We start from the raw sequence: 15,588 nt of genomic DNA on the forward strand, positions 1-15,588 counted from the left end.
AATACGAAGTTTAAGAAGGTATAGTTCATATCAGACATTACATTAGTGCCCACATAATATGTGCTAAACCATGAGAGAATAAAACAGAGAAGTTTAAATGTTTAGCCTTGTGTATAAAGTCTGACATCTCTTAGAAAGAGGATCAACTGGATGGAACTGACATACTGCCTTACCAAACATGTTCATAACAAACAGTTAGCATCTATCAATCACACGTTCAGTCAGTTCTTTATGAGCAAGCCCTGTACAAACCATAATGCCCTGCAATTAATAAAAGATCTGGCTGAATAACGTGTGTCAAAGGAAGAAAGCTTCTGGAAAGATCGTGTTCTTGATCAAATTATATGAAGAGTAGATAGTGAATGCACTCATGAGCATTATTCAAATATTATTATGAAAATAAACCTTTTAAATAGAGGTGTGTGTGTGTGTGTGTGTGTGTGTGTGTGTGTGTGTGTTTTATCTGTTCTGGTGAAGGCCTCTTTGGCCAAAAGCTTTGTTTAACAATCTGTTTGTTGTGACTATCTGTTAATCAGCATCTCTACTTACCAACAAATGGCTTAAAGTTGTTTTCATATTGCTTTAATATTAAACTTTTCCCATTTGACTTTCACTTTAAATTCCAGAGAAATATACTTTGAAGTTCATCCTCATAATGTGGTTGTTATGACGTAGCAATTACTTGAAATTTGCAATTCACTTTCAGACAGAAGTAGACGTGTTCCGCAAAGACAGTCGGAAACTACCTATTGGTGATCCTGACATTGACTGGGAAGAAACAGTTTATTTAAATCTCATTATACATCAGTTTGACTACACTCTCACACTTGCTATATGCACAAGAACAAGTCCTAATGAACTACAAGTCCTGAAAAGACATTCACAGGTTAGTTTCCATCAGCAGTTTTAAATTTGTTGTCGGCTTTAACTTTGTGATAATGTTGTTTAATATGTACATTTGCCTTTCAGAAAGTTTATGCTTCTCCAAGCCGCAGACGGATGGATATGAAGGGAGAGGTGGAAGAAATGACGTATCCTCACATTTGTTTCATGGTTGACAATTTTGATGAGGTATGATCTACGTCTTTTCGTCAATGTGGCATTTTGAGACTGTTAAATAAAGTTTGTTGTGTATTCTGATGTTTTGTTGTTAACTTGCATAGAAATTTAACAAAGAAATAAAATTTGTTAACCATGGGATAGAAACTAATCTTGATACTCAGGTTCTGAGCATTGGAGTTTACTTATAGATACTCAAAGTATTAATGAAATTATTCAGTTGAACTAATATTTGCTAACTAAAAGGGAGTTTCATTTGTATAATAGAGAGAGAAAAAAAAATAGTCTTATATATATGTGCAAGAATGCACCTGTGAACTGTGTTTATGGTCCACCACAGTCAATGTCCCTGAAAGATATATAATTTTTTTTTTTTTCCATGAACACATGAATGTGTTTAAGGGGCGATCAAATATTTTCTGTTTGAGGGCATTGCTGAGGCATATATATGATGTTGCACAATTCCAATGCATGTGTATGAGCACTAACATGTAGGCAAGGGATTAGTGACAGTTTTGTCTTTCCGATGTGTATGGGATAAATGCTGAAATATGAACTACCTCAACATTACAGGATGATTCAAAAAGAATACCACAACTTTAAAAATGTGTATTTAATGAAAGAAACATAATATAACCTTCTGTTATACATCATTACAAAGAGTATTTAAAAAGGGTTTTTTTCACTCAAAAACAAGTTCAGAGATGTTCAATATGGCCCCCTCCAGACACTCGAGCAATATCAACCCGATACTCCAACTCGTTTCACACTCTCTGTAGCATATCAGGCATAACAGTTTGGATAGCTGCTGTTATTTCTCGTTTCAAATCATCAATGGTGGCTGGGAGAGGTGGCTGAAACACCATATCCTCAACATACCCCCATAAGAAAAAATTGCAGGGGGTAAGATCAGGGCTTCATGGAGGCCAGTGATGAAGTGCTCTGTCACGGGCTGCCTGGCGGTTGATCCATCGCCTCGGGTAGTTGACGGTCAGGTAGTTACGGACAGATAAGTGCCAATGTGGTGGCACTCCATCCTGCTGAAATATGAATTGTTGTGCTTCTTGTTCGAGCTGAGGGAACAGCCAATTCTCTAACATCTGCAGATACTGTAGTCCAGTTACAGTAGCACCTTTGAAGAAAAAGGGACCAAAAACTTTATTGGCTGAAATGGCACAGAAAACGTTCACCTTAGGTGAGTCACGTTCATACTGAGTTGTTTCCCACGGATTCTCTGTGCCCCATATACAGACATTGTGACGGTTGACTTTCCCGTTAGTGTGGAAAGTTGCTTCATCACTAAACACAATCTTTGAAATGAAAGATTCATCTGTTTCCATTTGAGCAAGGATAAAATCACAGAAATCGATTTTTTTAATCTTATCAGCTGCAGACAGTGCTTGAACCAATTTCAGATGATAAGGTTTCATAACTAACCTTTTTCGTAGGACTCTCCATACAGTTGATTGTGGAATTTGCAGCTCTCTGCTTGCTCTGCGAGTCGATTTTCCTGGGCTGCGAACAAATGCTTGCTGGATGTGTGCTACATTTTCATCACTCGTTCTCGGCCGTCCAGAACTTTTCCCTTTGCACAAACACCCATTCTCTGTAAACTGTTTATACCAACGTTTAATACACCACCTATCAGGAGGTTTAACACCATACTTCATTCGAAATGCACGCTGAACAACTGTCGTCGATTCACTTCTGCCGTACTCAATAACACAAAAAGCTTTCTGTTGAGCGGTCGCCATCTTAGCATCAACTGACGCTGACACCTAGTCAGCAGCGACTCAAGCGAACAAATGTACAACTAAATGAAACTTTATAGCTCCCTTAATTGGCAACAGATAGTGCTTAACTCTGCCTTTTGTCGTTGCAGAGTTCTAAATTCCTAAAGTTGTGGTATTCTTTTTGAATCACCCTGTATTACCAAATGTGTCCAAAGAGGACCAACATGCTGTTACCCTTCTCTTGGCTGCTGAAGGACAGTCACCTATAAACATCCACCAGAGAATGAAAAATGTGTGTGGGGCACCACGGCTGTCGAAACCACTATTGTGGAATGGTGTGCCAAATTCTGTGGTTGCAATTAAACACAAGATGCTGTGGGAAGCCAACAGAAGTTAAGCCAACTCAAGTAGGAGACACTCGAGCACTTGCCCTATAGTCCTGATCTCTCTGCATGCAATTATCACACCTTCAGTCCTTAAAAAAGGCCTTGGAGAGTCGACAATTCGTGTCAGGTGATGAAGTGAAGGAGGCAGTTACTGATTTCCTTATGCAGCAGGACATGATTGCTTCATGACTCATGGAAGTTTTGCCTGATTGGCATACCACTTATGGACTGTAAGGCCTGTGAACCGAAACTTTTTGATCGTTTGTTATACGTGCATTGCAATGCAACTTCTCGGTAACTCCGAATGCAGAGCAAGCAAGTTTCAATAATCGTGCATATATAGTTGAGTGCTACTGCTATGGCGAGGGCTGTTGGAATGCATTTAATATTTGTCAGTAATTTTTAGCATGTATTGTATGCATTTCGATTTTTTTTTACAACCTTGATCACAATTGGTAAATTTGAATGATTACTGGATTTGGCATTTTGAAGTCATCTGACCTATATGAAGAAAGACAAAAAATATATCAGTGAGCTCAACTTCGCTATATGTTTCACTATCCCATTCATTTGGTTTCTTAATTTATAATAACCACTGCACAGGGAACAATCATAAAAGTGCAGTAATTATCAAAATAACAAAAAGGAAGTCATTAGGGAAGCTGAAATTACAAATATTAACAGCCTGTAAAAAATTGAGAAAGGGGCAAGAAGTTATATTTATCATGCTACTGTTGATGATTGAGAGTAATGTTCTAGTGAAGAAACAACAAGTAGTAAGTATTATATTTAAGTTTGCAGAGAAAGAAAACACTCGTCAGTGCAAAATTGGTGAAACAATAGATTGTTCAATAATAAGAAATAATTTGCCGTTTAAGTTGCCAATACAGAAATCGAAGTGTAATAATTTGAGTGTCATTGGCAAACTGTGAAGGGACAAAAATGACAGTCAAGAATCCATTGTAAAACCCCAAAATGGAGAGTACTGTTGTGACGCCAAACAATTGTTAGGAGTAATAGCAGAATTTCAGTAAACTGTAAAAGAAATGTCACGAGGGTTTTTATTCCCCTAATTACCATTTTAAATTGCTCTTGAGATTGGTTTGGGGTTGACCGAGCGAGGTGGCGCAGTGGTTAGCACACTGGACTTGCATTCGGGAGGACGACGGTTCAATCCCGTCTCCAACCGTCCTGATTTAGGTTTTCCGTGATTTCCCTAAATCGTTACAGGCAAATGCCGGGATGGTTCCTTTGAAAGGGCACGGCCGATTTCCTTCCCCATCCTTCCCTAACCCGAGCTTGCGCTCCGTCTCGAATGGCCTCGTTGTCGACGGGACGTTAAACAACAATAACCTAACCTAACCTAGGTTTGGGGTTGTGGTGTCTCTTGCCAGAGGCAAGACCTAGGGACCCTGAAACCTTAAAACCATATTTTTAGCTCATTCATAACATGGTACAATTTCAAATGTGTCATCCCTTGTCTCTTACTGTAATATACAGGGTGATTTTAATTAAAAATTTAAACTTTCAAACCATATAAATAACACCACTGGTCAGAATGACGTCAAATTACAATGGAATATTATCGGAGAAGAAGGAGTATGGCAGACGAAAAATAAATAGTTACAAAATGTAGCAATAGATGGTGCTGTAAGCATCATACTACTGGTCAACTTCAAGTGACTAATCATACAACAATGCCTAAGGTTTACATTTGACATTAAACAAACTGTACACTCAATTTTCATGGGTGTACAGGTGTGATACTGTTAATTATGTAAGCCCTTCCCCTACAACAAGGTCCTATCACATCTAATTGTCCTGAGGCCAAAAACCGCATAAAAAGCATCAATCAAAATCAAATCATATTATTAATTTCTGTGTGGCTGGCACAAAACATGTTCAGTGTGCTGTCCACGGTTTTCTGCAACTAGTTGAAATCAAGAAACAGTATGATCCACAACTAATCGAAGTGTTTCCAGGATCACGTTCAGAATGTGTTGCACATTGCGTGCCTTGAATGCAGCTAAGTTTGCAATTGGAACACTGAACACAACACCTTTCAGATAGCCCCACAGCCAGAAGTCACGTGGATTCAGATGAGGTGATTAGGGCGGCCGGGCTGTAGGGAAATAGTGGCTGATAATTCTAGCATTTCTGAAATGACACTTCAGCAGCTGCTTTTGGATTTGCAATGTGTGGTGCTGTGCCATCTTGCATAAAAATGATCCCATCCACGCTGTTGGAGAGCTGAAATGACATGGTTGTGCCAAAGACACTGACAGCGCTTACCAGTGATGGTACAGGTAACAGGACCGGAAGCACCTGTCTCTTCAAAAAAATGTGACCCTATGATGAATGATGCTGTAAACCTGCACCACACAGTGAAGTTTTCAGGATGAAGTGGTACTGGTTGATTTGCGTGTGGATTTTCTGTCACCTGTATTCGACAAATCTGTGTACTGATGTATCCTGTCAAATGGAAGTGGACATCATCTGTCCTCAAAATCTTCCATGGCCAATCATTGTGCGCTTCAATGTGAGCAAGAAATTCTGAAACAAAGATCTCTCTTGCTGGCAGGTCAATAGGAAGCAACTCATGCACATGGGTAATTTTGAATGGATAGCAAAGAAGGATGTTTTTTAGGATTTTATGCACTGTGCTCATGGGTATGCCCAATGTTCGGGAAATTCTCCATGCACTACATGTTTGCACACCGCAACTCATCTCCTGCATTGCTGTGGCCACTGCTTTCACTGATGTTGAATCAATTAGTTTCCTCTCTCTATAACGTAGCACACCAAAAGAACCCATCTTTTCGAATTTCCAAATCATTTTCTCCAGACCCACAGCAGTCATCGGACCAACACCTTTTTTCAAATCCTTCAGTGTCCAGAACTTCTATAGAGCAAAGTGTGCACAGTCATCATTCTTGTAATACAGCTTTACAAGCAGGGGGTGGGGTGAGACAGTCACGGTGAGCGTCACTGACACGAAAGGAGGAAAACCCGTGTACCTGATAGTGTTTATACTAACTTCAATGGGTCGTGTGCATGACAGGTGTTTCCATTTATGTATTCTGACATACAGCACCATCTACTGATCAATTTTCACCCTTTTTTTTTTCTTCTGCCATACATTTTCACCCTTCTCTGATAATATTCCGTTGCAACTGGACATCATTCTTGCTAGTGGTGTTATTTCTACAGTGTTTTGAAAGTTTAACTTTAATTATAATCACCCTGTATATCAGATACTAATGTGGAAATATGAAAATGCAGCAAATAAAACAGGCAGAAGGGAATACACATGTTTGAAAAATTTGATTCACAGAAAGAAGAAACAAATCTATGTTTTGGTGAAATTTAGAAACACACAAGGCAATATTGGCCTTAAGACTTATCTTACAAGATAGACAAACCTTCATTGACAGCATTTGTAGATTTAGAGAAAGCTTTTGACATGTTTACTAGAAAAAAAAGCTTTAAAATTCCGAAGGTAGCATGGATAAATTACAGAAAGCAAAACTGAAGTTATAAGGGTTGTAGGACTTGAAAGGAAGCAGTAATTGAAACAAGGTTGTAGCCTATCACCATTATTAGTCAGTAGGTACATTGAGCAGGCAGTCAAGTAAACCAAGAAATAGTTTGGAAAGGAAATTGGAGGGGGTCAGGGAGATGTAAATTTGTGTTTTGTGCATGATATTGTAATTGTCAGAAATGCCAAAATACTTAAGAGCTGTTGAACAGAATGGATAGTGCATTGAAAACAGGTTATAAGATGAACATCAACAAAGGTAAGACACAGTTAATGGAATGCAGTTAAATAACTCAATAAATACAGACTCATTTTGATTAATTTTTCTTTTACTTCGTTTATACAAAACAAGAGGAGATGTTGAGTCATACGCTGATTTACCAAAATCTTTACTACAAATTTCAAACATATGATAAGTGTGATAGGCAATTACTTCTGTGTCATTAAAACTTTCAAGTCCAGGAACATTAGAAACTCTGCTATCACCTCCTACTATAGCAATGATGAACCATCCATTTCCACGTGAGAAGGTATCGTTTATATTTAAGCTAAAATTAAGAGTACTTCCAAGATAAACACATGGTCCATCACCGAGGGCGTGGGCTGCAACACTCTTCACTGGAATACGATTTTTCTTGTCTCCTGATGTTGTTGTAAGTTCAATGTTTTCTATGGTTTTGTAGACTGTTGTGCGGGTACGACGATACCTCCTGTAAGGCATGTTGGCGGCGTTCAATGCAGTTGCCTGTGCAGCAGCAAGACACAAACTGAGCTTAGTGTGAGAGAGTGCTCGCTTATATACTGTGCAAGGACATTGACCTTAGATAAGGACTTAGAGTTTTCGCAGTGGCCAGCGGAACATTATCCCAGATCCGCACACTAGGTGTTCTAGATGTGCATGTCCCCGCTGGTGTGCCGCCAACGCTGGGCGATAAGAGTGTTTACATAACAACACTGTTGCATCCTTGAACCTCCGCTTCTAGATGTACCCTTGTCCAGTTTAGATTCGGAAATGAGACACTATAAGTAGTGAGTTTTGCTGTTTGTGGAGCAAAATAATTTATGGTGACTAAAGTTCAGAGGATACAAAATGCAGGCTGCCAATACCGAAAAAAGTGTTTCTGGAAAAGAGGAATTTTTTAACATCAAATATAAATTGAAATGTTACAAGATCTTTTCTGGAGATACTTGTATGGAGTGTAACTTTTTATGATTGTGAAATGTGGATGATAAACAGATTATTGAAGGAATAAGTATAAATTTTGAAATGTCATTCTGCAGAAAAATGCTGAATATTTGGTGGTTAGATCAGGAGGTGCTGGATTGAATGGGGGAGAAAAGAAAGTTATTGCATAGTGTGACTAAAAGAAGGGATTGGTTGATAGAACATGCCATGAGACGTCCAGGAATCATCTTTTTGGTAATGCTGGAAAGTGGAAGGGGTAAACATTGTAAATAGAGACCAATACTCAAATGCAGTAAGCAGGTTCAAATGGATTTAGATAGAATAGTTTTGCAGAGATGAAGATGGTTTCACGAAATAGCCTAGCATAGGGAGCTGCACCAAACCAGTCTTTCGACTGAAAACAACAACCACCACCACCCCACCACCACCACCACCACCACCACCACCACCACCACCACGACAAGAACAATAATGTGAATGGATGACAACACTTAATATTGATACTGAAGCAGCACTCTCAGCACACTGAGAAAATGGATTGCTGGGTACATACCAGAGAATGAGCTTCATGACCAGTTCAGCTGAGGGAACCTTATCATGTCCATTAACAGCACTCCATCAATACCAGCACCTCCCCCTCCTTTCCATCAAGTTATGCATGTGTATAACTGTTAACAGTGTACGTTACACAATGTAATTAAAGTCCATGAGCATTATATTACACAGATTCCCTCCTCAACCAAGGAAGCAGTAAATTGGGAGCACTAGTCTTGTGTGTGGTTTCCTGTACAATTATACTACACTTTCCCAGAACCCTTGATGCAAATCTGAATCCTGCATTTACCTTCCGTATTGCTCATTTTAAATGTGTGCCCTACTTCATACAAATTTGTAGCAGTATTCCCACACATCCTATGAGCCTGTCCCATCTAGTTGTTAGTTGGTAACTGAAGAAAACTTCAGAAGCCAAGATTGTTAAAATAGCATTTTTTTTGGATGACTGTTTTCGACAGAGCTTTGTTGTCTGATAACAGTATTGCTGTGTTGAAACCAGCCATCCAATAAAATGCTTTTTTTAGCGATCTTCTTGGCTTGTGGAGTTCACCTCAGTTACCATACCTTGCAGATTGCCCCGTAATTCTTGCCAGAGGACAACGGTTCAAACCCGTCTCCAGTCATCCTGATTTAGGTTTTCTGTGATTTCCGTAAATCATTTCAGGCAAATGCCGAGATGATTCCTTTGAAAGGGTACAGCCGATTTCCTTCTCAGTCCTTCCCTAATCTGAGCTTGTGCTTAGTCTCTAATGACCTCATTGTCGATGGAACATTAAACACTAATCTCCTCCTGATGTTAAGTTTATCACTACTCTCATTTCCACTACTCCTAATTACTTTTGCCTTTCTTCATTTAACTCTCAGTCCATAGTGTATGTTCATTAGACTGTTCAATCTATGAATGAGTCCTGCAATTCTTCCTCACATTCAGTGAAGGCAGCAGCATGATCAGTGAATCTTATTCTTGACATACTTTCACAATAAATGTTAATCCCACTCTTGAACTTTTCTTTTGGTTTTTATCATGGCTTCAGTGTATAGACTGAATAGTAGGGACAAAAGATTGCTTCACTCTCTTGCACACTATTTCATTCAAGCACTTGGTTCTCGGTCTTCCATTTTGATTTTACTCCTGGGTTTTTGTACAAATTGTATATTACCTATCTTTCCTTATAGCTTACTCCTATTTTTCTCAAAACTTTGAATATCTTACACCATTGTGCATTGTTAATTATTTTTCTGGGTTGAAATATCCAGTGAATATCTCTAGATTTTCCTTGAGCCTTGCTGCCATTGCGAACTACATCAGAACTACAGTGGAACTTCGATTTTTAAAGTTCTACAATTTTATGTTTTTTATGATTCTACACCATAAATTTTGTAGTCCCTGTGAAAAACTCATAAGATCAATGCTAAAAGATTTTACATTTCTTCCTAGTCAGGTTTCCCTCGATTCCAAGTTCTTACTTGAAGTCTTGCTTTACTTTGTCCTGGTTTTTAGCTATTGACATTTGATGTGACTGAATGAGTTATAAGTGGTACAAAAGGCAGATGGTTCATACCACAGTTGGCGGTAGAGTTTAGGGAATATTTCAGGCTGTTGTGGAGACGGGAGACATGAGATGTAATCCACAATTGGTGTAGCCAACACAACTTGCAACATTCAGCTTCATCATGCAATTGTGATACAACTACTGCTAGGTTGCAGAGGTAATGGAAAAACAAAACAGTCAATGCACAGTGTTCTGGACCAAGCCAGTACGTGTTTCTAGTGCCACATATAACTCATCTTTTTGCATGTAATTTCGATGTACTGCATGCAGCAGTAATATCAATCATCAACCTTTTAAATTCAAACATTGAGTCTTGAAGAATGTGGTCGGTCATAATCAAAGAAGTGTTGCCCATTTCTGGCTAGTGAACTCTTGGCTGACGACTTTTTAAGTCACTCAATAGCCAGTACAGCCACCACACAACACTAACACATGTAAAAGAGCTTATCTACTGGATGTGTGTGTGTGCGGCAGGGGGGTGCGGATGGGGGGGGGGGGGGTTTGGGGGGGGGGGGAGGGATGGAGTGGCCCTTCAACAATGAGAGTGCAAGCAGGTAGGAATGAAAGCATTTTGTGAAGTGCTGAAAATATACTTTTCATGCAGATGATGTGCTATGATAGAAGTGTCACACAGAAATAGAATAAGGGTTTTGTGATAGTGCATTTTAAAGACTTTCGTGTTCAAATATGACATGATACAATTGCAACAACTACATGCACTACTCACGTGTATACTTTGCACACTGTAGATCATAGAGATTGGCAGCAATGACAGAGGGCATGAAGTGAAAATGTATCTTCTGAACTTCCTTTCAAATGTACATTTTGCACAGTATACAGAAATTTACTGAGCCAACTTCTAATAAGCTTGTAACATCAACTGAGGACGTAAACGCATTTTATCACATCTCTGTTTCTCTCATCAAACCTAAAATAACACTTTAACTGTGCTGAGCATATGAAATGCAGCTCATAAGGAAAGCATTAAAAAGTAACAGCAATAGTTACAATGTTTATCATTAAGCAGATGTCCACATTTACGATTATGGCGTAAATACTGCTGTGATGTTTTTGGTTTAATTCAATATGTTCATCAATTTTTGCTTTTTTTCTGCATGACCACAAAAGACGATCTCTTGAAAATGCAGGTTATGAGTGTATAATTTGTGGTCATAGCATGTCAGAAAATAGCTCCATTGCCTTGTATCCAGATGCCAATTTAAATTTTTTTTATAAGTTTTTACCTGCTGTTACACATTTGTAATTTTGTAAGAACTGATGAAATTCATTAGCATACATTATTGTCTAAACATTTTATTGCACATTTAATTTCCTCCGCTTAGACAGATTTTATACAAACTATTGGAAAGGATTGGAATTTTTAGTCATATATGCCAATACATGGGTTTTTGCTTGTATTTTGGTGGGTCTTAACATTTTCCTTGATTCTGCATTTTTCTCAGTTTTGCATTTTTTAAGTCTGGACTACACGAAAATGTGAAATAGGAATTTCACTGTACTGATAATCATATAACAGCTACTCAGTTTTCTTTTCAGTTCTTATATTTCGTTCTTAAGGTGTTATGCCAAATCTTGCACTTATCTGCCCTTTTGTCTTCAGTATTGTGGGCAGTAATATTTTTCTGAAAGTCTGATGATATGCCTCCAGTCTCACTGATTCTGTACACCAACTTGGAATAGTCACAATATTTCAGAAATGCCAAAGTAATTTAATCTATACTTTTCATCTTTTTTTAAATAATAAGCCTTCCAAAGCTGTCTTAAACTCTTGACTGTAGCACTGAATCTCATTTGTCTTCCATCCTGAATTCCATTTCTTCTTTTATCCTGTCATCGCTCAAGTCTTGCATTTATAGAGGCCTCCAGTGTAATCTTCCCATCTATCTGCTTTCTCCTGTGCATCTAACAGTGGAATTCCTACTGGACCCTTAATGTTGTCACCCTTGCTTTTAATTTCACTCAACATTGATTTGACTTTTTTGTATGCTGAACCAGTCCTCCTGACTACAATTTCTGTTTTGATTTCTACACATTTTTCCTGCAGCCATTTCACATTTGCTTCCTTGCACTTTCTGTTTATCTCATTCCTAAGTAATTTATATTGCTGTACTCCTATCATACCCCCTATCTTTCTGCACTTTCTTCTTTTGGTAGTCAGATGAAGTATTTCTTCTGTTACGTAATGTTTCATCACAGTTATCTTCCTTGTTTGCCTGTCCACCTTCTGTAACTGCCCTTTTTAACACATTTTTACTAAAAGCCTTTCTTGACTGTAATTGATTTGAAACTAACTTCCCAATGAGCTAGAGACTTGAAATTTTAAGTATAGCACAGAAATGGATGACAGTGCAATATCAACATTCTTTCCTTTCAGTCCGTTCAGTAGGGGTAGAGGTGAAAATGATTGGTAACACCTAACATCATGGGTGTTGTCCAGGACCAGAATCTGCTCCAGGTGGTATGTGACTGAATGAGCACAGCTGAGCAGATAGAGGAGGGAAGAGAAGATGGCCAGAGAAAGGGGGTGAATGAAATGTGTGAATATATGTGATATACATGGATGCTGTAACTACCAAATTTGTGTGTGCACCACTTCATAGTTTTCGCGTGAAGTTTGTGCTTGATTCGGCCACTAGAGGCTGCTCCCCCTGTTAGAATTATGGCCATATAGGCTGCAGCACACACACTGTCTGTTTGTTGTTTATAGAATGTACTTTGTGTCCCGTGTGTTTATCCTTTTTTATATAATAAAGTTATTGTCCTTGGGTTACAACGGCATACTCTACCAAAGCTGGGTTAAAAAGTTAGTACATATATAAATAATTATTCACATAAAACATATATTGTCAGAGTGATTAAAATCCATTGGCAAATTAACACTTACAACACTAAAAAGCAGAAAATAATTATTTAGATAAAAATAAATTTTTAATATAACACATTTTCATATTGGACTGAAAGGTATAAAATAATTTCTCCTATCCCCAACATATTCCTAACCCTCTACAGACAACCCTGAAAATAAAAGCTTGTGAATTTTTAATAGCTATGACAATACTTTTAAGATTTGTAATGAGAAACAGGGGCACATGCAATAGGTAGTAGGAGATGAACTATTCACACAGTCCAATATCTGATGTTGGACTCTGTGCCAAAGCAAGTTGTAATCTAACTGGAATCAACACATGTTGCGGAGCCTTTCCCAAGTATGCCTAATCCTATTGTAATTTCTGAACAGTTTATTCACTATTAAAGAACTTGATTAATTTTTCTCCCTCATTCCTGCTATCTAGCCCATATTTTTCTGTAACTATTTCTTCTATTCCTTCCTCTACTACTGCATTCCAGTCGTTTTTGAATATCAGATTATTATCTCCCTTTACTTTCAGACTTACTCAATCAGTATTCTCATGCACTTTCTCTATCACTTCATCTTTTACCTGTGATGTTGGCAGTTCCACCTGGAAAGTTATTGTAGGCATTGGTTTACTGTTGGTTCTGATGAGAACAACTTTCTCATTGAATTGCTCACAGTAATTTACTCTCTGTACCACCTTCATATTCATAACCAACCCAATTCCTGTTACACCATTTTCTGCTGCTGTTGATATTACAGTATATTCATCTGACCAGAAATCCTTGTCTTCTTTTCTTTACACTTCAACAACCCAAATTGTGTCTCTTCATTCCTTTTTCAGATTTCATTGCTTCCCTACCACAGTGGCAGTCAGTGTTATCCATCTGTTGGTTTTTCTTTTTCTCTGGGTTATCTCCTCCTCGGACTAACGGGGAACTAACCTGAACTCTTTTGGCAATAGGCAGATCCTCATGACAATTTTTCGATTACAGGCCAAATGTTCTGTGGACACACATTCTCTCTTTAATGCACTGGAAACCACTGCCTTCTGAATCATCATGTCATTGATTAGTGCCGATTCATGTTCCTTTCAGGGGCAGTATCCCATCCAAAAGGCAAGAGGTTCCCTGAAACTCTGTCTGCTCCTTTGCCCTCTTTGACAAGGCTGTTGGCAGAACAAGGTTGTCTCCTAATGATGGAAGTCTTCAGCTGCCATTGCTAATGAAATTTATACAAAATTTTGACAGTGGCTCAGTTAGAATTCAGGGCGTAGGATGCCAGTCAAAGATACTACCCATAGACAATGGTTTGTTCATTTGTTAGTCTCCATTGTTGTTTAGTTACAGTTGTTTATTTTGATATCTCATTATTGTGTGTGTGTGTGTGTGTGTGTGTGTGTGTGTGTGTGTGTGTGTGTGTGTGAGCAGTCAAACATTAATGTGGTAGTTTTTTCAAGCATGAATATATTCTCAAATATGGAATTTAAGATCCTGTCCAAATTCCTATTAATTGTACATTTTGTATAATTTTATATAGTATTAAGTTTCAGTGGTATCAAGGTACACAAATAAATTTTACTCATTGTTTTGAGAATTTATTTGCTTCCTCATTTCACACTTTAGTGATTCAGAATGCTAAAATGTTGTTACAGGTATTTTGTGACATACTGGTTAGAGATGGCGAGATGGTGTGCGTAGAGCTTGTGGCATCTGACAGAGATGGTGCCATTCAGGGTGTCATTTTTTTGGGTTCTATTAGATATGATGCCCTCAAGAAAGTATATGATGCCAGGGTAAGATTTATCATAATGTTCTGGTCATTTAATTTTTTAACTATAATTGTCCTTTGTGCGTAGTGTTTTTGAAATACAATTAAGTAATGAAATTATTCGTATATATTTTCATTTGTAACACTTCATTAAAATAGTCCAATCTTAGTACGTACAAAAATTATTTTCATTGTGTGTGTTGTTGGCATCTGTCTGCAGTCAAGCTTAAGTAGCAAAATGGCACAGAGAATGACTTTTGGATTGTTCTCTGGTGCAACAACACAACGTGTAGAATTTGTACGGATGAAAGGTCCACAAGGAAAAGGCCATGCTGAAATGGCAGTAACTAAACCTAAAGGTGGGTATAATTGTGCTGTTAATTGTTAGCCGTGTACTTATTAGTTGGTTTCGTGTCATGGCCAGTAAATGTGATATGTGTGTGACACATCTAGAGTTTTAGTGGTTATGTCTATGTCTTCCACTTCAACTGCTAACAAAATCAGAGCCATGCAGAGAAAGAAACCGCCCACACAAAGAGAACAGGAAAAGTTTGGTAACAGAGATTCAGCAATAGTGAGACTATGAGGACAAAGCTTAAGCGAAGCAACTTCATAATGCTAAGATTAGTAGAATTCCCCATGCATCATTCTAGGTGCCAAAATGATCTGGAAGTTACAGGACAGGAGAAGTGTGGTGCAATTATTCCCTGTCCTTGGATCCTTAGGTTGAAACTATCTTTTATGGAACTGCTGATTATATTGAATTTTATAATTTTCTTTCTTTTACCAATTTTTCAGTTTGCAAAAACTGTTCAATACTTGCAAAAAAGGATCAAAGTTAACTGCCATTAACAGGTAAACTGATTCTCTTATGGACTGAGTACACAATCCAATTACAGGTTGAAAGTGTCTGGGTAAAGTTAAGTTTGTTAT

The 15,588-nt window shown here is 38.1% G+C and overlaps 1 protein-coding gene across 4 annotated transcripts in view; it reads left to right on the plus strand.

The window, feature by feature from the left end:
- The window catches only part of LOC126354451 (uncharacterized protein KIAA0930 homolog), a 104,534-nt gene that overhangs the window by 41,737 nt on the left and 47,209 nt on the right, over positions 1–15,588 (plus strand). For all 4 annotated transcript variants that reach the window (XM_050004141.1, XM_050004142.1, XM_050004143.1 and 1 more), the window contains exons 3-6: positions 707–886; positions 970–1,071; positions 14,540–14,680; positions 14,876–15,014. In XM_050004141.1, coding sequence (XP_049860098.1) covers positions 707–886; positions 970–1,071; positions 14,540–14,680; positions 14,876–15,014 — 562 coding nt within the window. The remainder of the gene's footprint in view (positions 1–706; positions 887–969; positions 1,072–14,539; positions 14,681–14,875; positions 15,015–15,588) is intronic.

Source organism: Schistocerca gregaria, chromosome 3 (assembly GCF_023897955.1).
Source record: "Schistocerca gregaria isolate iqSchGreg1 chromosome 3, iqSchGreg1.2, whole genome shotgun sequence".
NCBI classification, from domain to species: domain Eukaryota; kingdom Metazoa; phylum Arthropoda; class Insecta; order Orthoptera; family Acrididae; genus Schistocerca; species Schistocerca gregaria.